This window comes from Syngnathoides biaculeatus, chromosome 2 (genome assembly GCF_019802595.1).
Source record: "Syngnathoides biaculeatus isolate LvHL_M chromosome 2, ASM1980259v1, whole genome shotgun sequence".
NCBI classification, from domain to species: Eukaryota; Metazoa; Chordata; class Actinopteri; order Syngnathiformes; family Syngnathidae; genus Syngnathoides; species Syngnathoides biaculeatus.
In genome coordinates this window covers 3,505,873-3,532,623 of record NC_084641.1, presented here as the reverse complement: position 1 = coordinate 3,532,623, position 26,751 = coordinate 3,505,873, and the positions used below count along the sequence as shown (strand labels likewise).

At 42.1% G+C, this 26,751-nt stretch overlaps 2 protein-coding genes across 5 annotated transcripts; one reads left to right on the top strand and one right to left on the bottom strand.

Annotated features, from left to right (window-relative positions):
* Window positions 1-5,676: 5,676 nt before the first annotated feature.
* On the bottom strand, window positions 5,677-22,641 carry LOC133504552 (galactose-specific lectin nattectin-like). Of its 4 annotated transcripts, XR_009796017.1 has the most exons (11): window positions 22,451-22,641; window positions 17,498-17,560; window positions 17,347-17,374; window positions 17,142-17,227; window positions 16,806-16,940; window positions 15,912-16,008; window positions 15,585-15,744; window positions 11,122-11,232; window positions 6,906-7,020; window positions 6,442-6,516; window positions 5,677-5,972 (listed from the first exon to the last, which is right to left on the bottom strand). XR_009796017.1 is itself a non-coding variant. In XM_061826925.1 (8 exons), the coding sequence occupies exons 2-8, from the start codon at window positions 17,717-17,719 to the stop codon at window positions 15,665-15,667; spliced, it is 543 nt and encodes a 180-aa protein (XP_061682909.1). In that variant the 5' UTR covers window positions 17,720-17,746; window positions 22,451-22,590; the 3' UTR covers window positions 15,492-15,664. The 4 variants fall into 4 exon arrangements, 2 of the variants coding, with proteins under 2 accessions (XP_061682909.1, XP_061682891.1); XR_009796016.1 differs by lacking the exon at window positions 5,677-5,972 and having other exon boundaries at window positions 6,300-6,516; XM_061826925.1 differs by lacking the exons at window positions 5,677-5,972; window positions 6,442-6,516; window positions 6,906-7,020; window positions 11,122-11,232 and adding an exon at window positions 17,666-17,746 and having other exon boundaries at window positions 15,492-15,744; window positions 22,451-22,590.
* Window positions 6,882-8,159, top strand: LOC133494520 (galactose-specific lectin nattectin-like). The gene is made up of 5 exons (XM_061808436.1): window positions 6,882-6,947; window positions 7,074-7,190; window positions 7,329-7,463; window positions 7,793-7,904; window positions 8,077-8,159. The coding sequence occupies exons 1-5, from the start codon at window positions 6,882-6,884 to the stop codon at window positions 8,157-8,159; spliced, it is 513 nt and encodes a 170-aa protein (XP_061664420.1).
* Window positions 22,642-26,751: the final 4,110 nt, after the last annotated feature.

The window sequence follows — 26,751 nt, the reverse complement described above, 5'->3', positions numbered from 1 at the left end:
CAACTGCATGTATAGAAGCACATCCGCGCCACACTTGCTATTGCATTTTCACAAATACACACTCGCATCTGCACATGCTTTAGAGTAATAAAATAGAAGTAAAAAAAGTAAAACAACAAAGTAAAATAAGGAAAGGAGTTGTGGTTCTTAATGGTCCATATTTCAGTAATAATTTGACTGAATGTATTTTTTGCTCAACATAATAAAATTGGCAGTCATTTTCAATAATTATTGAAAATTAACCATTTTTTGTCAAGGTCCTGCCGGTCCAGCCCTGGCTGTGCGGGTTCCCACGCTGACGCGCTGATTGGGAGGTGCACACCTGGGCCACATGCTGGATGATTGGCTCTGGTGTATATAGGACCATGGGGACGACTGGTCCTGGGCCAGATCGTTGCAACTCATGCCCCGTTCCTGCACTCCCGTATCTCTGATCGACAACCTGTCTGTACCGACCTCCGCCGGTTCTCCGACCGGCCCAGTAAGCCTGACTCCTTTGACACTCCTGCTTTCTTTGATCGATCTCCCGTGTACCAACTCCTGCCTGCCCGCGGACCTTCTCTCTATGCCCGACGTCCTGACTACCACTGCTGCACCTGACTGCCTGCCCGATCCCCGACCATGGAACAATAAACATTTTTCCCGAATTACCTCTACGTCTCCCGACTCCTACATTTGGTTCCTACCTCCGAATCGATGGGTCGCGACATTTTTTGCACATACGGTCTCGGTAGATGTCAAGTGGGCCGGACCATTAAAATTATACCATACTCTGCTATAAATAACCAAAATATCATGTCTTTCCTTTTGGTTTTGGTTTTGGTTTAACGAAGCACGTGAGCATGAGGAAAATGTTGTAATTTAATGAACATTCCTTTTACAAAACATTTCATGAAACACGTCAGATTTCCTTCGGCAAATGTGCAATTTACTTTTATCATTCACATATATGCATTGCAACTGATCCCATTGATTGTACAAAGGCACAAAATTTTAACTAGTAATTGGTATTGAAAAATATAGGGATGCACTTTAAGATTAACCCAGATTTATAAAGAAAGGAATTTTTTAAACCATTTACATGTGCATATAAAATCTAAATTTAATCCCTGCCTACACCTTACAAACTAAGGAGAGTGCTCCTAAATGTGTAAAGAAGAAAGTATTCACACTTCCTGTAAATGTGTAAACTTCATACATGAAACATACATACACATACAATGTATACTGAAAATTCACAGAGTTGCATGAACAGGAGAAGTCCACCATACTTGTTTGTAGTGAAGTTGCTGACTAACATTCAATTGCATATTTTTTAATCACCACAGTAAGGATTCATCTCTACAAAGGTGTATTTTTTCAAAGCAAACAGCATTTTCAAGGAGTTAGTCTAGTCTGGACTTGTTTTTGTTCCTGATACTTGGCATCTTTTGGCCTGTACAAGTGCATCAATACCAGGTGCCATATCCTGACTAGCTGTCACTTTCAGAATGTCATTTAAGTGCTTGTTTGGGAGCCTTGAATGCATGTTTTGTTATATTGATATTCATTATTGAGAAAATGTGTTCATAAAGGTCGGTTGTCCCAAAGATGCACAAAACTTTTAGCAGCCAGGGCTGTTAATTTGGGGTACCCTGGTAGAACATACTGATAAAAATGTGTCCAGACCTACAGAGGCAAATTAGCCCTTCAAATCTGCATCACATTGCAAATCAGTTATTTCTAGCTGGATTTCGACTGGTAGATCAGAAGCTTTAACTGTGAAAGGTTGGCGGAAAACTGAAAATCCAGTCTCAAGTGGACTAAATACCTAAAAAACGTTTCTCAAAATCCCCAGTCATCCTGCAATCTTGTCTTTGTACCGTTTCACATCCGCATCAGGTCTGGTCACACACACGCATCTTTCAGACTGGGGAAATGAGCAGGGTCACCACTTGCCAGTTGTGTCTCCCAAAAAGTCAGCTTGTATGTTGTCAGAAAATTGCGTGACAACTTTTTTGCGGCCTTGCAACATTTTGTTCAGATTGTTCAAGTGTTCAGTAATATCCACCAAAAATGCAAGGTCCTGCAGCATGTGCAAGAGTGGTGTGGCAGAGAAATATGTTAAAATAGTACGTACATGTATGAGGGCAGCACAACAGCGGTGAGATGTGCCGTAGGTGTGTCAGAAGAATTTAAGGTGGAGGTTGGACTGCATCAGGGTTCCACGTTGAGCCCGTTCCTGTTTGCGGTAGTAATGGATAGGCTGACAGACGAGGTTAGACTGAATTCCCCTTGGACCATGATGTTCGCAGATGATATTGTGATCTGCAGTGAAAGCAGGGAACAGGCGGAGGAACAATTAGAAAGATGGAGACATGCACTGGAAAGGAGAGGAATGAAGATTAGCCGAAGTAAAACAGAATATATGTGCGTGAATGAGAGGGGCGCAGGAGGAAGAGTGAAGCTCCAGGGAGAAGAGATAGCAAAGGTGGAAGACTTCAAATACTTGGGGTCAACAATACAGAGCAATGGAAAGTGTGGTAAGGAAGTGAAGAAACAGGTCCAAGTGGAAGGTGTCTGGTGTTTTATGCGACAGAAGCGTCTCCGCTAGGATGAAAGGCAAAGTCCATAAAACAGTAGTGAAGCCGGCCATGATGTACGGATTAGAGACAGTGGCTCTGAAGAAAGAACGGGAAGCAGAACTTGAGGTGGCACAAATGAAGATGCTGAGGTTCTCGCTTGCAGTGAGCAGGTTGGATAGGATCAGAAATTAGCAGAATTAGCTCATTAGAGGGACAGCCACGCAAAAAAGCGAGATGAAGACCAAAGAAAAGGTTGATGGATGTTGTGAGGGAGGACATGAGGACAGTGGGTGTCTGAGAGGATGATGCACGGTATAGGCTTAGATGGAAAAAGCTGACACGCTGTGGCCACCCCTAACGGGACAAGCCAAAAGAAAAAGAAGAGGAAGACTGTCGGAATACGGCTTTGATGCTAATGCTATTTCGCTAGCAATTAGGTAGCTGGGTTTTACGCTGCTTCACTGACTTGTCGACTCTGAATGAAAGTTGACTGCTGTTTCCTCAGACCCGCCTGCAATTTGTTGATCTTATCTCTCCTCAGTTGTCCTTGCAAGCAGTCATATTTTTCCCTGTGAAGAATCTTGTAGTGGTGTTGAATATTATATTTCTTCTATGCCAAAACTTGCTTCAAACACACCAAGCACAAAGGTTTTCCGTGCATTTCTATAAATAAATGAGACGTGGTCCATTTTTCATTGAAAATTCTACAGTCTGTATCTACTTTTCTCTGTTTGGATAATGACATTTTGGCTAATTAGGCTGTCGGGGATGGGTAGAGACGAGGGTAAAAACAAAGTCGCAACAAGCAGCAGATGGCGCATTGATACAGTCTGCTGTGTTGGGTGTGACCAGTGACAGAATGAGAATGCTGTTGTCTTCTACTCTGATCAAAACAAGTGGATAATCCATGAATTGCATTTTATTAAAAATGTTTATTCTGTGTCTTTTCTGCATTTTTTCACTTTTAAATTATCCTGCAGGCCTGATCGAACTTCCTTGTGGGCCGGTTCCAGGCCGTGGGCCAGCATGTTTGATCCCCCCCCCCCCTCTTCACCCCACCCCTCGGTGTAGTGGTACAGACGCCTGACTTTTGCGTTGATTTTCACTCAATGATGGTGTTGATATGTGGCCGGCAACTGGCTGGTGAGCAATTCAGGGTGCAGTAGGCTCCAGCACTCCCGTGACCCTTGTGAGGATAAGCAGCTTGGAAAATGGACCACAATAGTCAGTCAGTAAAAGCTTTTAGAAAACCTTCTTTTCATCACCCAAATCACTTCCTAGTTCTTTCCTTGATTGATTGAGCGGGGTCCTTCGCTTCCAAGTTGCGGACACAGAAATTCTGTCAGTCTTTATGTTGTGTATTCACTTGCATGTATCGGCGGGTACACACCCCTAGGATTCTTTCACTAGGTGCGGGACGACTCACTTATTGCAACAAATAATTCATGTATACCTGAACTCCTTATGAATCAATACACATATAATCTCGTTCTAAAGACTTGTATAGAGTTGTATCACAGAAATCACAGAGGAAGCTCAAAAACTCTAGGGACACAGTAAAACTGTTCCATCATATCATGGATGGAGATTCTCCATTCTTCTTGATCTCCAATTATGTTCCGGAGAAAAAAGTGTTTGCAAACATTACCATGGAAGCCTCAAAAGTTCGGGCAAGCTTGCAGGCCGTGTCAACAATCCGCATACCTTCCAGTGCACATTTGAATGCACTAAGTATGCGTTGGGTATTGGCTATTTTCCTGAGGAGGAACCAGCCATCAGCTGTTTCCCTCATCAGGATTTAACAAGGAGCCTCAGTATTAAATTTCGATTCAGTCCCAGCTAACACAACGAGAGCGTTTAACTGATCCAGGAAATCGTCTTTGGCCTGTGGGTCCAAGGAGCAAGTGCACCAATGAGCCCCAAACTGTGCTCCAAAACGCGCTTCCATCTCTCCGTCTTCAGTTCACTTTGCAGAAGAGGATGCTCATTGAATTTTCAGCCACTTATGTAGATCCCGAATCAATAATCATCCAAAACACTTGTAGGTTTACTTCGAAAATGGTGTAGAACTGTTGCGCCAATATGTAGTATGTAATTAATTAACCTGCTTGTCTGCATTATAAATTACGAAATGTGGGAATTCAAGTCTCTTATCTTGATCAACAATTTCCCATGTCATTCGCTATCCTAATTGATGTTTTATTTTCTGTTTTTTTGAGTACCTTCTGTTTGTACTGCAACACTGAGTGGTTTGAAAGGCTCCTATGAATAAAATGAATTATCAATGATTATCATTATTAATTTGACCGTGGACATTAAGTCTGTTTTCCCCATTTTCTCTCTGCTCTGTGGCATTCTCTCTATGATTGTTAAACTTAAATTATCCACCTGTAGCCAAGCAAAACTGCCATGACGGGAAATTGAGTGGTTGCGTGTCAGGCGTGTTTAGCGACTGTGAAGCATAGCTCATGAACTAGTGAACTGCCACCTGCGCTCTTAAACAATTCTTTAAGGACTAATTATGGTACATACTAACGTCAAAGCATCTGCCGGCAGTGACTCACTTTGGTTCAAGACAAGTTTGTCAAAGATGATTGCAATTTTTGGTTGTTTTACTGGTTTGTGGTCTGGGTGTGAACTGCACATACAGGAAATAGTGAACTCATCAACTCAAGCAAGTCCTTGCATTTGTTTGTCATTATGTTTTGAACTTTTGCACATTTACAGTACTGTACATCCACTTGTGAGTTCTGGTCGCACTTGCTGACTGATCAAACATGAGTCTCAATGATTCTTTGTCTGTACTATATGTGCCCTGTGATTGACAGGCGAAAAGTCCAGCGTTAAGTCCGCATTTGGCAGTATAACGAGGCCTTTCACATCCAGATAGACTCAAGTACTGGACTTCAGTTCACATTTGACAAAAAAAAAGGCTGAGTACTCTTTTTCATTCAGGCCATGTTTTTCCTGTGTTTTAAAACAGTTGCAATTATCTGAAAGCTTAACGAAGTGTACGTAACATTTTCCCCCTGTCCACTCAATATTTGCCTCTGGAAATTTTAAGTATTGATGTTATTCACGATAAAGTCTGTTTTTGCAAAAATTCTCTCATTTCCTGAGCCTGTGTTACAACAGTCAAATCACATTCTTATTGCTGGGGGCCCACCAGTGAGGACAGGCAATGACTAAATGAGAGAAAAAGATAATAGAGGACAGAAAAATACAGGACAACGTGTGGGAAATCAGAAAGGCTGTCGAGGGGTGTAGTGGGATGTTTATCATGTCCAAACACCTGTAAAAACCTGTGAGTTGATATCTGAATATAACCTGGGGATTTTTTTGTGTGTGTGTTTTTTTTGTCCTCCCAGCACATGCAATTAAAGCCTATAGGGCGTCGATGGAACTTGTCTGTGAATAAAGAACATAACACAAGCAAATTAGTCGACTGGTGTACAGGGATGCTGAGCGCGGTCCCCTCCGCCTATAAGGCGGGGCAAAGCCAGGGAGACTCCACCCACGTCCCAGGACCCAGGGCAGTCCCCATCCCAACCAAAACACCCCAACACATCCCAAAATAAAGTCCATTGGCAACGAACCAGTGACCACCCCACCCAGATCAATTCCATCCCCAGGAATCACACCCCACCCAGCACCCCCACTGTTACCACCCCCAAGAGCACTGGGACCCCAGCCATAGACAGTGCTCAACAGCCGAGTCAGCCGGCAGCCGAAAATGGTCACAACCCCACAATCACAAACCCGCAATTCCCCACGACCTGACACCCGTCATTCACTCACCTGACGCTCCCGCAGTAACATTGGTTCATTTTTTACTCAGTGACTGTAAGGAATGGGAGTATAAAAGTTTGTCTGTCACCACATGTGCCTTGTGATTGGGGACTGCAGGGGAAGGTCTGCATGTTTTCGCCGAAGTCCAGCCGGGACAGGCTTCCTGAACAGATTAACAAATAGAAAATGATTTAATTGGTATTCACTTCCCCAATCGATGGAGCAAATGTGGTCCTTTGTCTGACTGAGGATGGATTAACTTAAACACACTGAACTGGTTTTACGTGTCATGTGATATGGAGGGCACAACATTCCAAAACTGTCAACCCAGCGTATAAAACGTTTGGGGGTTGTCATCCTCAGCTTTCAGCGTTGAGACTACAAAGGTAAGATGACACAATTTTACATCCCACTTTTTTCCCCAGTTATATAATTTTTTTAATTATCATTCTGACACATGATCAGGCATAAAGCTGATTTTCAACCACATTAGTTAGTAGAGAACATTGCTAAACGATTCATTCTGACATGGGACAGATGGCTGGTCTTCACCTGTTGCTCGCCCTTTGCGGGATCATCGCACTGCCCCAAGCGGTAAGTCCAAATAACATTTCACGACTCTTCACCCTCTGTATTAAACATGGTGCTCTTCGCCTTCACAGAAGTCCTGCGAAAAAACAAGTAGGTAGCTGTGATGACGAATATTTAGCATCGCTACAGAATTGTTTCATTTGCACCAATTATGTTGCAGTCAATGACTGCCCAAAAGGCTGGACTCAGCTGGACAAGTACTGCTACATCTACCAACACGATCCCAGGACCTTCTCAGATGCAGAAGTACGTAATACCTTCACACAGCAGTTGTGTATTGCAATTAAAAAAAAGACCTTTTACATGTTCTATTATTATTATTCCAAAAACCTAGTGCAACTAGGTCAAGGCAACCATTCGTAACCATTTGTTTTTTGCCATCAGAGCGTCTGCAACGTTCTCGGCGGGAATCTGGTTTCGATCACCAGTCTCAAGGAACATGCACTCGTTGTGGAGCTGATCCGGGAGGGGGCCGGCGATGTTGTTGACACCTGGATTGGATTCCACGATGCCATTGAGGTGAAACGTCGATCAGTGCAAAAGTTTGCGTTCGATCAAGTCCCTTGTGCTCATTAGAAGCGTTTTTTTTTTTTTGTCATGGAGAAAAGGGAACGTGTCTTCTAGACTCAATCTTGTCACAAGCTGTAGAGTTGAATTTCGTCATCAGAGCAGTTTTAGCACTTCTTGGGAGGAGAAACCGATGCCCTGGAACATGAATACATACAATGTCAATTTATTCAGACATCATCATCCCCTCAATTGTGACCAAACGTTTTTCTCACATGCTCAGCGCTGCGAGTGCAGTCTTTAGACGTTACTCGCTGTTCAAATGTGACTTTGCCTTACAGGAAGACGACTTCGTATGGACCGATGGCGAAATTGTTAATTTTAGAAACTTTGGGGTTGGCCAGCCTGACAACGTCAATGACCTCGAAGACTGTGTCGAAATTGAGGGAGACGGTGAGTATGCGCAACAATTTTTCTGAAGGAGGCACAGCGTTTGTGTATCTGATGAAATGTTTTTTCACATAATGGTTGAGCATGTTCTTGTATTTAAAATTAAAACTGCAACATGCATTGTCTTTTTGAGGAAGTGTCAGGCTTATCTGCTGTTTGTGCGTTTTTTTCGCAGACTCCTTGTGGGATGATGATGAATGCAGTGATGCCAACCCTTTTGTTTGCAGCAGAGACGTGGGCAAGAAAAAGTGCCATTGATCAGACCTTTTGCCATTACAGGAAATCTTTTTTGATAAGGTCTCGAGACAGTATCTGTGCTATCTTTCCATGTTTAATATCCGGCTTATTAGTTGCTGTACGTTAGGCAAGTTTCCATGAACATATTTTTCATTAATTCTATTTTTTGGAGCATGACAATATGTTGGAGTGTTATTTCTTTCGCCGGCAACACCATCACCACCTCCTCCTGGACAGCAACGTGAGAAGGTGGCGACACCATCGCCGCCTCCCCCTGGACAGGAACTTGAGAAGGTGGTGGCACCCTCGCCACCTCCTGGATGGGAACATGTGGACTTGCCCGTCGCCGCAGGAACAGGGGACGACCATGGACCGTTCGCCGACAGAGCAAGAACGGGGAGCGACCGCGGACCGGTCGCCACTGGTACTCCAGGGCACGGACGAGAAGCGGCTGTGGGGACGTCGCCCACTCCTGGACAGCAACGTGAGGCGGCATCGAGCCGGTCCCCACTGCCACGTGAGCTTGCAGTGCATTCGTTGAAACAGCAGTGTGGGCGTGGCACGTTGGCAAATCCGTTTCCAGGGCAACGTGAACGAGAGTCGGCAGACAGTCAGTCGAAACTGACACGTGGGCGTGTCTCGGGAGCGGGTCAGTTCCAACAGCATAATCAGGCTGCATGAGGCGCAGGTGTGCACCTCCCAATCAGCGCATCCGCGCGGGCACCCACCGCCGCTCCAGCACAGCTCGTGCTGGAGCGGCAGGATCATGACAATGAGAGAAACATTTTGAGGATTGATGAGAGTAAAATTGTTCTTTTTTTGGTCGCAGACAATTTGTGAGATGACCTCCAAACTCTTTGTTCCAAGCCACAGTACACAGTGAAGACAGTGAAGCATGGTGGTGCAAGTATCATGATATGGGCATGTTTCTCCTACTCTGGAGTTGGGCCTATTTATCACATACCAGGCACCACTTGTCAAAATGCTTCAAGAGGTCATGTTGCCTTATGCTGAAGAGGACATGCTCTTGAAATGGATGTTTCAACAAGACTACAAGACTGCAAAGTCTTGGTTCCAAACCAACAAAGTTAATGTCATGGAGTAGCCAGCCCAATCCCCTCCCCGGACCTTAATCCAATCGAGAACTTGTGGGGTGACATCAAAAATGCTGTTTCTGAAGCAAAACCAAGAAATGTAAATACATTGTAGAATTTCGTCAAGTAATCTTGGAGTGGAAAAACAGTTGAAAGGTGACACAAGTTTGTTAACTCACTTGTTTGATGTGGGAATAAAAAAATATATACTGAAAATGTGGATTACCGTAATTTCTCGTGTAATGCACAAAATTTTCCAAAAATATTTTCAAAGTCAATAGTGCATTATATTTAAGTATAGATTAAAAAGAAAAAGAAAATCACATTGTAGTCATATACAGGTAGATCGGGTGGTAAAAAAAAACAAAAAAAGGTATACAGTTACAAGTTACATTTCAATATGATATTCAATGTCTTATGTTACGCATTTAAACGTATGACGATAATTTGCGCTGCCAACCTGTGATTCCTGACCTGCACGCGAGAGTTTGCCATTTTACGATGAATAGTGTCACATAGTTCTTGCTAATGGACCAAACATCAGAAACGGCTGCCCGTGAGTTTGTTTTAACTTAAACTATGACCAAAAAATGTCAACTACAAGGGCTACCTATGCATCACTCCTGCCGAAGAAGTGGCAAACTGCAAAGAAGCACAACACTGCGCAGTGGCTGAAACGAATGGGAGATTGTGGACGAAGACGAAGGAGAAAATGATGTATCAAAAAGCATATTGAAGAATTTGGGGTTGTGGGAGGGTTGCAGTTATTGAAGGGCGTTATTGGCACTATTAAAGGGCCACTGCCATGAAATGCATGATTTTTAGTACGTTATTAATGGAAAAAAAAACCAGCAGCCGGTATGGACCCATCTGTTTTTTCACCAGAAAACATGATTTTGATATATATAGCTTTTTGTAACTCCCGCCATGAAAATCCTCTCGAGGGATTTGTTTTCAAGAAGAAGCAGGAAGTGGCATACGGGGCAGGCGCGCCCTCTAACGGACTCGTTTGTTTCTATTAGTTTTACCTGTGGGAAGGTAGCTCGCTATTCCTTCGTGTTAGCCAAAATGCCGCCTCGTTACATTACTGAACGTTGCTTGAATACTCGGGAAGATGGATTTACCCTTCATAAATTCCCAAGAGACCTGGTTCGTCGTGAAAAATGGATTGCACGGGTGCAAAGGACGAGAGCTTCGTGGGTTCCAAATGACAGGTAGGTGTGTATAGTTTCTTTCGGCTTGTCCCTTTCGGGGTCGCCACAGCGTGTCATCTCAGATGAACGCACATATGTTTGGCACAATTTTTACGCCCTTCCTGCCGCAACCCTTCTCAGGGAGTATACAGCTACAAAAAAAAAAAAACCATAAGTCAGGGGTGCGAAATGTGTCGATGTGCGCATGGGAAGGCTTCTGTGGCCGCCGGCCTCGTCGACAAGGCTGAGCCAGCCGGCGGCCTCATCGACAAGGCCAGGTGGCTCGTCGCCGCGGTGGCTCATCTCCGCTGCAGAACTAAGCGTTTATAACCGCTGCACGGAGGTGGATCGGGCAGGAAGGTGATTTGGCCATGATCCAAATATCATCTAAATATGGCTCAAAACAATAGGATAATAATAAATATGACATCCCACAAGTATGTTGTCAAAATCAGAATTTCGAAAAGTGACACACATGAACAAGGCCAGAGTATAATATAAATATAATAGTAATAGGTTTTGACTTACGGCTCCAGTCAAAAGTCCACAAAATCCGAAGAGAAGGAACAAGGAGCGAAGGGTAAATGCCATCAGCGCAATGACAGGAAGAGACAGTCAATATCAAAGTTAACCTTGTATTAGAATAAAAACCTTGAAAAAGGAGTTTGAGAAGTGTGTAATGTGTGCAAACGCTACCTTTGAACTCATGATCCTTAATGCTGAGGATGACTGTCCGCAAATGAGCACCATTCCTCTTTATATTAGCTTGTTACAGCTCTGGAATATAGTTCGAGGCAGTCATGTAATCTGTGAATTAAAAAACACATTGAACATGATGAATCGTTTCTCTGAAAGGTTGGAGGGTGGTGTTCGAATAAAATGTTCTCTTGGTGTTATAACCTTGTATTTCAGTCTCATTATTGTCCAATGTTTGATTTGACAACATCACCAAACCTAACCACCACAAGATTAAACGCAATTAGAGACTTGAACTCATTATCATCCTTTGCTGTTTGGAATCAGGGCTCAACATTAACGATTGCCCGACTTGCACGATAAGCATCTGCGGGTAAGTAAATGTTCGGCACGATTGCCTGACCGGGGCAAGGGGAAATTTTCACAGAAATATCATAATTTCACATTTTACGCTATTTACGCGAGTCAACGAGTTCCCCCCTATTTTAAGCCCTCACTTTTTTCTTAAAGTAAATAAATATTATCAAACATGAGTATGGATGCTGGAGCAAAGAAGAAGACAGAAACCTATCACTTTCACTCGTAGAGGGAGGCGGACTTTTTTTTTTACGATGTCATTTTCGAAGCACTTACCTCACCTGCCAGTATAGTGAAATGTGAAAGGGCATTTCCGAACTGTTTTTGGAAAATTTGAAGCAAACTGAGAATGAGAAAAGTGAACAAAGTATAATCGCACAGCAGTCACTTTTCACACAATATAGTTCAACGGCGAAAGCCGCAACCGAAGCCTCGTTCCGGGTTCGTCACATCATCGTTAATAACAAGAAGTCCTTCCAAGATGGAGAGATGGTAAAAGAAGCATAGTTGACTCATTGTTCCGATCTTATAAAAATAAGGCGGAAATATTATCTTCAATAAAATCTCTGCAGCTGTAAAGGAGTACAGTGACATGGCGCTGTGAAGCCATGGCTGATGTGTGGAAGGACATTGGAGATTGTGTTTCTCACTGCAGTTAGACGAATCCACTGACGTGAGTGACACAGCCCAGGTGTGCATTTTCATTCCTGTGGCGTTTAGTGACCATCAACGTGAACTCAGATAGTTACAAAAAAATGTTTAAAGTTAATTATGTTGTGTAGTATTGGCTCATACGGTAATGCAAGCCACGCAAACATACATTCATACATAAAGAAACTTCAAAATAATTTAAAATAAATATGTTTTGCATAAAAGTATCTGGAAAAGTTAATGTTGAGCCGTGTTGCTAATCAACCAGACAATCCAAACAGGACACAAGCAAAGACAACAAAAGCAAATAACACAATTGCACGCAAATTCAGGTGCAATTTTTCCCTTCATAATTCATGACAGACAGTCCATTGTCAATTGAATGCAAATTTGGTGTGCCACTCACCTTTGTCACTACAAGCAAAAATTACCAACCCTTGCAAGCAATCATCCCAAAAATACCTCCAACTTCCGGTCAGTTGTTGAACGGAAGCATTTTAGAGTAGCATGTGAGAACTAGAAGATTTGCAACGTGTCATCAGGGTTTCCATACATCCATCCATCCATCCACCCTTTTTCTTAGCCGCCACTTAGGCTCACAAGGGTCGCGGGGAGCGCTGGAGCCTATCCCAGCTGTCAAGGCGCCAGAGACAAAACAGCCACACTCACAATCACACTTAGGGGCAATTAAGAGTGTCCAATTAATGTTGCATGTTTTTGGGATGTGGGAGGAAACCGGAGTGTCCAGAGAAAACCCACGTAGGCACGGGGAGAACATGCAAACTACACACAGGCGGGTCCGGGATTGAACCCAAGACCTCAGAACTGTGAGGCCAGTGCTTTCCAGCTGTACCACCATGCCGCCTCATCCGGGATTATTTCAAGTCAAATTAATTTCAGTTCACAACAGAAGTGATCTCAAGGCACTTGACACATACAGCACGTCAAGAAGGTTAAAGTTGTGATTCCCAAAGTGTGCTGCGAGTCCCAGCCTGCAGTCAGAACTGCAGATAAAGACAGCATGGCCACGTTGCCTTGAGGGCTTTTTGCTTCACGACTGGTCAAATGTCACTCGCGTGACTATAGGACACCGTGTTAGGGACCAACAACTGCCCTTCTGCTCAAATAGTGTAAATAGTCGAAAGAGCAGGAAGCGTGTCCATGGCTACCGGCGCTACCCAGAAAGGAGGAAAATCTGGGAAGTTCAATTTCTACAGGAAGCCTGGAGAGCCAGCAACACTCGCCCTTCTTGTGTGAGGTAAGACAAAGTTTCAGGTGAGAACAAACACGCCTACGTGTACTTTAACTAAATACCAAAGTGTAAATACATACTGTATACTGTGTACATACAGTGGACGACTTTTTAATCATTTATTTATATGTTACTGCTGCAAATAAGTTTTTGAACACTTGGCAATCACCAAAAATCCTGGCTCTCAAAAAAATTCAACCTATAGTCCACTTCTCATTCTAAATTCGAATCACCTCTTTGAGATCATTACCTGTCCACACTACACAATCAGTAAGACTCCAAGTACTAACATGGCTAAGACCAAAGAGCTGTCCAAAGACATCAGAGAAAAAATTGTAGACCTCCTCAAGGCTGGAAAGGGCTGCGGGGTGAAGTAGGTCTTATGCCCATATTTAGTCACGACTCCATAATTTCCTCATGTCCTCAGCTCTTGCCAGATGTGTCCTTGAGCACGAGACAACTTTAAAACAATTCAGTGCAATTAATTCAATCAATGTCATATTCTCAGTGTTTGTGCCTTTAACTAATGTGTGAATACTTTTGTCTTAATTTTATAATTATCATTTTGTAATTACACATGAATAGTAATGGAAAATAGCACTTTCCCACAACTCCATTTTATGTTGCAAGCGGAGCAGGATTTGCATGACTTGAGTGGCGACTGTGACTTTCATTCCCACCTCCACCAAATAATTCCAGTCATGACAGCTTTAGAAAACACGCACAATGTTAATTACAGGGCACACCTTTGAAACAAGTGTGCAATGGAAATTTCTTTTCAATCTTGTTTGAAGCATCATTAGTGTCTTGGAGGCTGAGTGCCATAATTTTCTATCCTATTGTGTGTATGTGTGTCAATCACATGTTGGAATTTTTTCCTCTTCATTAAGGTCGGGTACCAACAATTTTTTCCCACATTTGCACTGATATGGCAGAACTAAAGCTCTGGAGATGTTGCATTGCATCTCTGGCAATCATGCTCCTTTGCCCACCACGTCTGCTCTTTTCTCCGACAAAAAATCCCACACATAATTGAGACTGACAATCTTTATTATTATAACAAATTAATTATAATCGTGGTACTAGGCCCACAAGACAATGATACTAGAATTTTCCATTGCACATGTGAAATAAAGGTGTGTCCTGTTATTTGCGTCACTGGTGTCTTCAAAGCATTTTGGGGGGTGTGAGAGGAAACCGGAGTGACCGGTGAAAATCCACGCAGGCACGGAGAGAAAATGCTAACTCCACACAGGCATGGTCGGGATTTGAACCCCGGTCCTCAGAACTGTGAGGCCAATGCTCAAACCAATTGCTCCACCGTGTATAAGTATTTTATTTTTCTGTTCATCGAAAGTATGTATTTGCTGTAGTATCCATGCCATCTTCATATAGTTTACATTCACATAATATACAATTGAATATATCTGGGAATGCCCTACTGCATATTTTGAACAGAGAATTTAAATTGAATTTTTAAACAGAGGGCCAGTCTCGCAAATACCAAACTTTTTCTATAATGAAGGCAGAAGATTCATCGAATTGCTAAGACTCAACTCATTTTCATGTGTTTCAAATTTTCGTGATGTTTCCCATTTTGTTATTAAATAGTTAAAACCCAGGACAGAATTACGACAAAAGTTATTCTTCAAAAAATAATTGAAGTAAAGTTTTTTGTTTGGTTTTTGCAAGTTTATTTATTTTTATTCACCATAGACCTCAAGAAAATTTTGTGGAATTAAGTATTGCGCATGAGTACATATGTTTTCTCTAAGCTGTCAAAAGTTTGGCTCCTCCTCCATCCCCCACGTTGCCTTTTGCTTGTCCCTCACCCTCGCCCAACGCCAAAGGTAAATGAGCATAATTTTTATTATCTTTACATTTTGTACTTTGAATGCTTATTTTTGGCAGGGGATTTGGAACGGATGAGGCTATTTACATGTAAAATGCGGTTCTAACGAAAAAATTCACAATAGGAAACGACTTCCGGAATGGATTAATTTCGTAAGTACCACTGCCCATTGGTGAAAATGAGTCAATAAAAATGACGGTCTTCGTGTCTTTGAAGTGGAATCAACTGAATATGACATCCACACCAAGAAGCTTTATTCCATAGTAGATATATAACAGCAATTAATAAATGACAATAAAGTGATCTGGGTTGCAAAAGTGGATATTTTGTCATAAACTAGAGAATACACACCATTATAAGGTTTGATGTTAGAGCAGCAGACGATACTTGAGAAGGAATTGTTGCGGATGAGATGACAGTCGGCCAGGCGATCAGTACTCGCATTGGTCAGCATCTCGGGCACAAACAAATCTGTTGGTGTCACTGCAGCTGTCATTGTCCCAGAGACCATCTAGAAGCAAACACAAAACAGTGAAAAGATCACCATGAAAATCCTCTTTTCAACAATGTGTGTCAATCTCATCCTTGTTAATTATCCCAACTGCCAAACTCATCGTTATATATTAAAATCAAATATGCCAGGAGCTGTTTGCCCTTTTAAAGTAATGACATATATACCGCTGAATTCAAGCTCAATGCAATCTCCATCATCGTCGTCATTGTTGAAGGCTGTGAAATCAACTTCTGAGCCATCAGTCCAGAAGAAGGAACCTTCCTGGAAGTCAGAACAACGCGTGAGTCCACTTTATTTGTCCAGCTCTTCATCGAAAGAGTCACCAAAGGCTGCCAAAGATCAACCACATCCCCTTCTCGAAACCTCCCCATTGGGAAAGAAATAACTCAAAGGCCCATTTGGGGAAAACAAAACTTTGAGATGAGACCTCAGATAACTGCAACCGAAAATGAAACACATGCTTATACGTTCATATCAACATAATACATCACACATTATCCTCATTGAATTTTAGTCATCTTGATGATGACAACAATAAACATCTTCTCTCACCAGCTGATGCTGAGATTGTTGTTCAAGCTCTTTTGTGACATTTATTATCACTCGGCCTGGTCTTCGTGAAGACTGTTCGAGTGCCGACTAGAACTATGAGAATCGGTCACCTTTCTTATTTACAATCTTCACTGCAAAGGGTACTTAAAAAAAACTACTCAATGGCCAGCAACCTTGCATTTTAAAGCACTTCTTTTGGCAATGTTCAAGATTTAGATGGAAGGTTTAGATTTTTTAACTATTTTTATAATCAAGCTTTTTATTTGCCAGTAGAAAAATTGTATGTGATTATTTCTAGTTTACAAACTTTAAGCGTAACAGCAGTGCTATCATCCGAGGAATGCGCAGCCCGAACACGATCAAATTGAAACTATGAGATCCCCATTCGTCCGTGTTTCAACAGCACAACATCTCAGCATTGACATGGTCGTGCAAATGTCTCTTAAAGCTGAAGCGTCATTAGTTATTGGGGGTTGTTAGTTACTTGCTTGAAGAATTTCTTTCACCTCTATCGCCTCGTGTAATCCCAACCAAACGTCATCAGTCGAATCAGAAGATGCCCGAACCAGTTCGAGAACGACAGCATATTCCAAAGCGCTGTGGACCGAGGCTAGATTCCCACCGAGAATGTTGCAGACGCTCTAAGAGAAGAAAACAACAACACAATAGAAAAAAAACACAAAAAAAGTCAATGTGACAGACAAAAGATTAAAATAGCTAAGGCTTCCAATTTCAACAGATTATGTACAAAATTCATACATATTGATCCATAACACTTAGACAATGAAGTGACAAACAGGTTTACAACTACATAAATGTTGTAATGTCAATGTTTTGTATACCTCTGCATCTGCCAACGCCCTGCGTCTATCTTGATAAATGAAACAACGGCAGTCCACCTGAGTCCAGCCTTTAGGACAGCAGTTTTCTGCAGTAAAATTGTTGTTTCAGGGAGAAAGTGAGCTGCGTTGATTAAATTTAGTATCAAATTCTGGAAAAAAAATAAATCACAAACTTGTCATTTTATTTATTGAGACAGTCACCAACCTTTTGCATGATCAGTTGGTTTCGACCACTGTCAAGAGGAAAAGTATGTTGTCAAAATCTGAATTTTGAAAGGTGACACACATGAACACGGCCAGAGTATAATATAAATATAATAGTCGTAGCAATAGTAGCGACTGAGGTTTTGACTTACGGCTCCAGTCAAAAGTCCACAAAATCCGAAGAGAAGGAACGAGGAGCGAAAGGAAAATGCCATCTGCGAAATGACAGGAAGAGACTGTCAATATCAAATTTAACCTTGTATTAGAATAAAAACCTTGAAAAAGGAGTTTGAGAAGTGTGTAATGTGTGCAAACGCTACCTTTGAACTCATGATCCTTAATGCTGAGGATGACTGTCCGCAAATGAGCACCATTCCTCTTTATATTAGCTTGTTACAGCTCTGGAATGTAGTTTGAGGCAGTCAGTTCATTTGTTAGTTAAGAAATTACAATGAACAATGACGAACTGTTTCTCTGAAGGTGTGGTTTTCAAAGAAATGTTCTCTTGGTGTTGCAATTATAGATTTCAATCTCATTAGTCTGAAGTATTTGCTTTGACAACAACAGCACACCTAACCACCACAAGAGTAAACGCAATTAGAGACGTGGTGATCATCCATTGTTGGGTGTTTTGAGATCAACTTGAAAATCCAACCAGGACACAAAGACAATAAAAGCAAAGAATACAATGGCACACAGATTCAGGTGCAAGTTTCTCTTCATGATTAATAACACAGTCCATCCTGATTGTAACAAAAAGTTGGTGTGCTACTTCCAGTCAGTAGTTGAACAGAAGCATTTCAGAGTAACATGAGAGAACTACATTTGACGATGCGACGTTAAGAGTTATCAGGGATTGTGTCAAGTCAAACTAATTTTTGCAGCACCAGTTCACAACAGAAATGATCTCAAGGCACTTGACACATGCAGCAGGTCAAGAAGGTTAAAGTTGTGATTCTCGAAATGTGCTGTGAGCACCAGCCTTCAGTCAGAGCTGCAGATAAAGAGAGCACAGTCAAGTAGGCATAAGGGCCATTTGGTTCACGATTTGTCAAAAGTTAGTCCCGTGACTATAGGACACCATGTTAGCGACCAACAACTGCCCTTGGCTCAAATAGTCTTTCTTTTGGCTTGTCCCGTGAGACGTCACCACAGCGTATCATCTCAGATGAACACTCATCTTTGTTCGCCACATTTTTTATGCCAGATACCCTTCCTGACGCAACCCATCTTGGAGAGCGGAGGCCCCAGTGAGAAACGAACTCATGACCCCTGCTTTACCAAAACAATGCTCTAACCACTGAGTTATGGGGCCTACTCAAATAGTCTAAATAGTAGAAAGAGCAGGAATCATGTCCATGGCTACCAACGCACCCCAGAAAAGAGGAAAATCTGGGAAGTTCAATTTCTACAGGAAGCCTGGAGAGCCAGCAACACTCGCCCTTCTTGTGTGAGGCAAGACAAAGTTTCAGGTGAGAACAAACACGCCTACGTGTACTTTAACTAAATACCAATGTATAAATCACTTTTGAGTCGAGGTAGCTGCTCTAAAATCTCCAGGTAAGACATTCCAGAGTCCTGGAGCCCAAAGACAAATTGCTCTATAGGGCGTAGACGTCAAATTCACAGCCTGCACGGCAATTTTGTCATGGCTGCAGGTCAACGTGACAATGGGCCACACAACAGCATCAACCAAACATTTGCAGGGAGTTTTGCAGCGTCCTCTAATTTCAATAAACTCCGTGTGAACTCAGTGTCTGTGTTGTGGGAATACAACAGGCGGCCAATCAGGGAACCATTTCAAAGGCGCCACTTGGCTTCTTAAGGACCTACTTGCTAGTATTAAAAACTGGTAACTGTTTCCGCAAACTGTCAAGCTCTGTTTATTGTTGTTTGAATGTATACGCCTTGCCGGAGAACTTGCAGTTGTGTCAATAGAAATGTGACGCAAAATGTGAAAATGACTACTGAACGACAACAACGAAAAGAACGTCAACGTAACACTCCTTTGATCAGAGGCAATGAGGTCTACTCGAATGCTTTTCAGATTCTTATGGAGCGAGTTTTCACGTACATGTTTTCTGTTACGTTACTGTTTAGTTGAAGTTTTGACAAAGATGAAAATGTTTCTTGTGGTTATGATAGCACAAATCTGACTGCAAAAACATCTTCAGCTTTGAAAATCACACATTTATAGGATTTGGACACAAGGGAAACTGTGGAGTCAATTCACTTTTATTATTCGTTTTCTATTAAATTTGAAGTAAAACGGACAACACGTTTGGTCTCATCGTGACCTGGAATATGAGATGGCTTGAGCACAGGCTGCCATTGTATGTTGTCTAAAGGTAGCTAGCTTAGTTAGCTTGGTGGCAACTATTGTGGTACGAACTCAAAATCGATGGATGTTTGCAATTTCAGTAAGTGCTGGCAATCATATCCTAAAATACTTTGGATGTTGGCTATACAGTATTTTGGTGAAAATGTCAAGGACTGTCCAAAGCAGCAGCCGCTGCCGACGTCCCCATTAACTTGTGCCGTAGCAGTTCACTAACCTTCCTGGGGGTCACGTATAATCACCAGTACAAATAATTGATTTGTACAGCACGTAGTACATCAATATAGTTGGCATGATTAATTTGTTGATACAATAGTAACTCAAAATACATGCCAGAGCCAAACATAATTATACTGTAATTTGATAAAGTATGAAACTAAGCAGTTACAACAACAAATGTATTTTAACCCTCAATCAAAGCAGATTTATTCGTATAGCGCATTTCATACAGAAGGTAACACAATGCGCTTTACATGATTAAAGCATTCAAATACATAAAAACATTTCAAAAAGTAAAATTAAAACAGTTTTTAGTGCAAGAAATATCACTGAGAAGTGGAAGTACTCTAAAACGCATGAGAAAAAAAAGAGTTTTTAATCTGGATTTGAAAACACTCACACTTGGGGCTGACATCACCTCTGTTGTCAATTTATTAATTTTTTTGCAGCATAATAGCTAAATGCTGCTTCACCATGTTTGCTTTGAACTCTGCACTCCATTACTAGAGCTGAGTCAGTCGATGTCGGAGCCCTACTGGGTTTGTATTCCATTTTGATTTCTTTCATGTATTCAGGACCTAAACCATTTAGTGATTTATAGACCAGTCGCAGAACTTTAAAATCTGTTCTAAACCTAACTGGAAGCTAGTGTAGAGACTTTAGAGTCGGAGTTATATGCTCTGACTACTTTGTTCTGGTAACAACCCAAGCTGCAGCATTCTGAACGAGCTGCAGCTGTTTAGCCCAGTCAGAAGACCATTACAATAGTCACGTCAACTTGAGATAAAAGCATGGATGAGCTTCTCCTGGTCTGCTTGACACATACAAGCCTTCACTCTATATACATTCTTCAGATACTGAAAGGCAGTTTTAGTAATTGATTTGATATGACTGTTGAAGGTCATGACGGAATTTATCAGAACACCAAGGTCTTTGCTTTTTACAGATAGTGACTCCAGGTATTTACAAACAGCAAACTTTTTTTCTTTCTCTTTCTCTGGCACAACACCTCAATTGAACTATAGTTATCTGGAGACACTGCTACATATAACTGTGTGTCATCTGCATAGTTATGATAGTCAAAACTAAAGTTCTGGAAAATTTTATCCAAGGCTAGCTATACAGGCTGAAGAGGAGGGGTCAGAGAACTGACCCTTGAGGGACCCTACATGTTATAGCCATTTGTTGAGATTGAGTACTTCAAACAGTTACAAAGTGGCTCTTTTCCTCCAGGTAGGACCTGAACCATTTAAGGACCGTTTCATTTAGTCCTACCCAGGTTTCCAACCTGTTAACCAGTATCTTGTGATCTACAGTATCAAAAGCCACACTGAGATCCAACTACACTAAAATCCACACAGTTCAGAGACCTGATTGAAATTTGTCAAAAAGTCAATTTAAATTCAAGAAAATGCTGAGTTGATTAAAATAACCTTATCAACAATCTTGGGGCGATTAGAGATGGGTCTATAGCTTGCTAACATGGAATCGTCCAGTGCTCTGTTTTTAGAAGAGGCTTAACAGCAGTTACTGTAAGAGCTTTGGGAAAGTCACCAGACTGAAGTGAGCCAGCCATTCATTATTTTCAGCAAATCATCGAGGACTGATTTCACTATAGTTTTGAAAAAGTCACATGATATTGAGTCAAGAAAGCTCGTTGATGGTTTCAATTGCTGAACCCTTTTTGCTACAGTTTTTTTTTTTTTTTTTTTTTGGTCAACCGTATCAAATCCTGATATGGAAATAGAGATTTTCCTGGCACACTTCAGATATAGTACTATTTTGCTGATTTGTGCTGATATCCTGATGGATTGTATTCTTTCACAAAAATAATAGGCAAACTCATTGCATTTGTCAGCTGTTACGCGTTCTGGATCTATTTGATTTGGGGAGTTGTAAGCTTGTCAACCACAGCAAATCGAGATTCTTACTAATGATTTCAAAAAAGTGTTGCTGTCTAGCCCTGACGAACTCTTGGTTAAAATTACAAAGGCATTGTCTGTAGAGGTCATAGTCAATTTGGAGTTTAGTTTTTTTTTTTTGCACTTGCATTCTGGTTTCCTACTAAACTAAATATATATATATTCAAAGAACCTAAAATCACCAAGTAAAATTTCTTTACACTGAAATAATGACTTAAAAATAACTGGAATACCAACATTTTTTTTCCCTATTTGACACCTTTTCATAAAATTTATTTTTGGTGGTGTTACCGCATTTAAAATGCAACTACAGCTACTTTCTGTTAACCATGTTTCATTTAACAACAAAAAGTCCAGTCCATAGGTTGTAATTATGTCATTAATCAACATTGCTTTATTACCCAGTGACCTGACATTAAAAACGGCTAGTGTCGCAGAGATAACTGGAGACAACTGTTTGATAGATTCACATTTTACGCTCACTAAGTTCGAACTGCATCCTTTTTCATACTATATCTCTTTGACGAACATTCTGTCCCTGGAAAGCTCAGGGATGAAAAATAGCTGATCTCTATAAGGATCTGAGTTATTCTGGAAAATACCCTATGTATGTCAGTCATACTCACAGATAAGACTTTTGAGTGGAGAAGGGGCTTTCGGATCACAGTGGGCGGTGGTTTTAGGCGAGGGGGGATAGGAAGAGAATCTTGGCGCGGTGTGGCCTGGAGTCCAACATTGACAATAGATTTCACCCTATCCGTCAGAGCTAACATTGCATTTAGGCTAGTAGAGAGTAAGTTTTGCGTTGGGCTTGGCTCTAAATCAAAGTGCTGGCCCTTCTCATTTGTCATTTTCTTCTCTGATTGCTTTGATGATCCTGTGGTTGTTTGTCTCTATGTGCCCTGCAATTGGCTGGTGACCGGGTCAGGGTGTACCCCGCCTCCTGCCCGTTGACAGCTGGGATAGGCTCCACCACTCCTCGTGACCCTCGTGAGGATAAGCGGCAAACAAAATGGACCTGGAATGATAGCTACACAGGCGTGTATTTGGTTGAGCACCATCAATCACGTTTAATTGCCGAAATCCAATCTTTTTTTATCTTTTCAGATGGTATTTAATACAAATACCAATATTTAAATAAAAGACCCCTGGTTTTAAACAAACTCGCATTCATTAACTATGATTGGAAAAAAATAAATCAAGGACAGGGAGTCATCTCCTCTGTACATGGAAGCGTATTGCTGCCACACGCTTATCTCCGTAAACCTCTTTGCGACAGACAGTTTATTTTCTTTTTTTAAATACGCATTGTTCTCAAATGAGTCAACTTGGCATTATAAATACTTATTGGTAATTTGAGATAAAGAATAATTCCTACCTGAAATGAAGTGATCGCTACACAGTCATGTGTATTTCATTGGGCACCATCCATCCCATTTAATTGCTGAAATCCATCGATCTTTTCTGGTCTTTTGAGCTTTTCAGATCTCTTTGAGTATCTGTCTCCTGTGTTGTAACCACAAACTGCACAGCAGGTCTCGGCCATTATAAATATTCTCCTCTGTTTCAATGTCTCCCAAAATGTCGAGCAGCTCTGTTTGACTGGCAATATGGTGCCGAGAAAATGGTGACGTCACGTGCACCAGGTTTATATAGGTGGATAAATGCTATATTTGGTGATTGACTTTGGCGCCGGGACAATAGAAACCAGGTGAAGGACCGGTGAGCTCGCCAAAACATCCCGTGTACCTTCCCCCGTCCAACAATCCCCAAAAAACGTGCTGAAATTGAACTAGCACAAGAAACAGTCCAAAAATGGCACAAGGATAAACAAATATTCATATCTCGAAAAATAAACCCTTTATTTAGCAATCAATTTAGTGTTGGCAGGCATGTCGCCCGCATTAAAACGCAAGGTGCATTTAGGGACCCCGATGAAGTCTCAAAAACAAAGCTACTGTAGACTCAAAAACTGAAACAAAGATAAGAGATATCTCAGATGAAGAAATTATAAAATCTTTTTCTTATTTTCCTTTCGGATTGTCCTGTTAGGGGTCGCCACCGCGTGTCATCTTTTTCCATCTTCTTAGCCTATCTCCTGCATCTTCCTCTCTCACCCCAACTGCCCTCATGTCCTCCCTCACAACATCCATCAACCTTTTCTTTGGTCTTCCTCTCGCTCTTTTGCCTGGCAGCTCCATCCTCAGCACCCTTCCACCAATATACTCACTCTCTCGCCTCTGAACATGTCCAAACCATCGAAGTCTGCTCTCTCGAATCTTGTCTCCAAAACATCCAACTTTGGCTGTTCCTCTAATGAGCTCATTTCTAATCCTATCCAACCTGCTCACTCTGAGCAAGAACCTCAACATCTTCATTTCTGCTACCTTGAGTTCTGCTTCCTGTTGTTTCTTCAGTGCCACCGTCTCTAATCCGTACATCATGGCTGTCCTCACCACTGTTTTGTAAACTTTGCCCTTCATCCTGGCGGATACTCTTCTGTCACATAACACACCACACACCTTCTGCCAGCTGTTCCAACCTGCTTGGACCCGTTTCTTCACTTCCTTACCACACTCACCGTTGCTCTGGATTGTTGACCCTAAATATTTGAAGTCATCCACTCTCGCTATCTCTTCTCCCTGGAGCTTCACTCTTGCTCCTCCGCCCCTCTCATTCATGCATATATACTCTGTTTTACTTGGGCTAATCTTCATTCCTCTCCTTTCCAGTGCGTACCTCCATCTTTCTAACGGTTCCTCCGCCTGTTCCCTGCTTTCACTGGAGATCACAATATCATCTGGGAACATCATGGTCCAAGGGGAATCAACTCTAACCTCGTCCGTCAGCCTATCCATTACTACCGCAAACGGGAAGGGGCTCAGCGTGGAACCCTGATGCAGTCCCACCTCCACCTTAAATTCTTCTGACACACCAACGGCACATCTCACCGCTGTTCTGATACCCTCATACGTGTCCTGTATTATTCTAACATATTTCTCCACCACACCAGACTTGCACATGCAGTACCACAGTTCCTCTCTTGGTATTCTGTCATAGGCTTTCTCTAGGTCTACAAAGACACAATGTAGCTCCTTTTGACCTTCTCTGTACTTTTCCACGAGCATCCTCAAGGCAAATAATGCATCTGTGGTACTCTTTCGAGGCATGAAACCATACTGTTACGCGCAGATACTTACTTCTGTCTTGAGTCTACCCTCCACTACTCTTCCCCATAACGTCATTGTGTGGCTCATCATCTTAATTCCTCTATCATTCCCACAGATCTTTGTTTGTAAAATGGGAACTAGCACACTTTTCCTCAGTTCTTCAGGCATCTTCTCGCCAGCTAGTATTCTGTTGAATAAGTTGGTCAAAAACACCACAGCCACCTCTCCAAATTGCTTCCATACCCCCACCGGTATGTCATTAGGACCAACTGCCTTTCCATTTTTCATCCTTTGTAGTGCCTTTCGAATTTCCCCCTTGCTAATTATTGCCACTTCCTAGTCCTTCACACTTGCCTCTTCTACTCTTTCTTCTCTATTATTTTCTTCATTCATCAACTTCTTAAAGTATTCTTTCCATCTATTCAGCACAGTAGTGGCACCAGTCAACATATTTCCATCGGTATCCTTAATCATCCTTTCCTGCTGCACACCCTTCCCATTTCCACCCCTCTGTCTGGCCAACCTGTTTAAATGCTTTTCTCCTTCTTTCCTGTCCAACCTGGTGTACATGTCGTCATATGCCTTTTGTTTAGCTTTCGCCACCTCTACCTCTGCCCTACGACGCATCTCAATGTATTCTTTACGCCTCTCCTCAGTCCTCTCCGTGTCCCACTACTTCTTCGTTAATCTCTTTCCTTACATGACTTCCTGTATTTTGGGGTTCCACCACCAAGTCTCCTTCTCCCCTTTCCTACCAGAAGTACTTTCCTGCCTGCCTCTCCGAATACCTTGGCAGTAGTATTCCACTCTTCTGGGAGCTCTTCCTGTCCATCTCGAGCCTGTCTCACCTCTTTCCGAAAGGCCACACAACATTCTTCCTTTCTCAGGTTCCACCACCTGATTCTCTGCTCTACCTTTGTCTTCTTAATTTTCCTATCCACCAACAGAGCCATCCAACACACCACCATCCTGTGTTGTCGAGCTACCTACCACTATTTTGCAGTCAGTAACCTCCTTCAGATTACATCGCCTGCACAGAATATAATCCACCTGTATGCTTCTACCTCCGCTCTTGTAGGTCACTATATGTTCCTGCCTATTCTGGAAAAAAAGTGTTCATTACTGCCATTTCCATCCTTTTTGTAATGTCCACCACCAACTCCTGACCTTTTCCTGTCATAGCCCCAAAATTCAAAGTCCCTACGATCACAGTTGTAGGCTGTGTGCCTTCCTTTTCAACTCCTCCCGATTAAGCCGCTTTCCTCGTCTTTGTCTTTGACCCACAGTAGTTGAATTTCCATTGATGCCCTGCAGGTTAACAGTGCCGGGGGTAGATGTTGTTAACCCGGGCCACGACTGATCCAGTATGGGATTCATTTGATGTACGCTCATTGTGTTTAGCACAGTTTTACGCTGGATGCCCTTCCTGACGCAACCTTCTGCATTTATCCGGCCTTGGGACCGGCGTACAGATTGCACTTGCTTGTGCCACCATAGGGCTGCAAATAAGTCAAATAAAGACAATGAAATCAACAAAATCAACACACAAGGTACACATTTCACATACTACCTCGGCGTTAAAGTTAGGGTCCGAACCCTTATGAAGATAGAAGAAAAAGAGATAGAGATTCAAACCACAGTCCCTGCAGTGTTTCACCCAGTAGAACAAGTTGAAGTTGAGGGTTGTGTCCACTTGTCCAGCATCCTCTAAATCATCATGGTCCTCATTGTAGTCTTCTTCTTTGTGTCTATGTAGT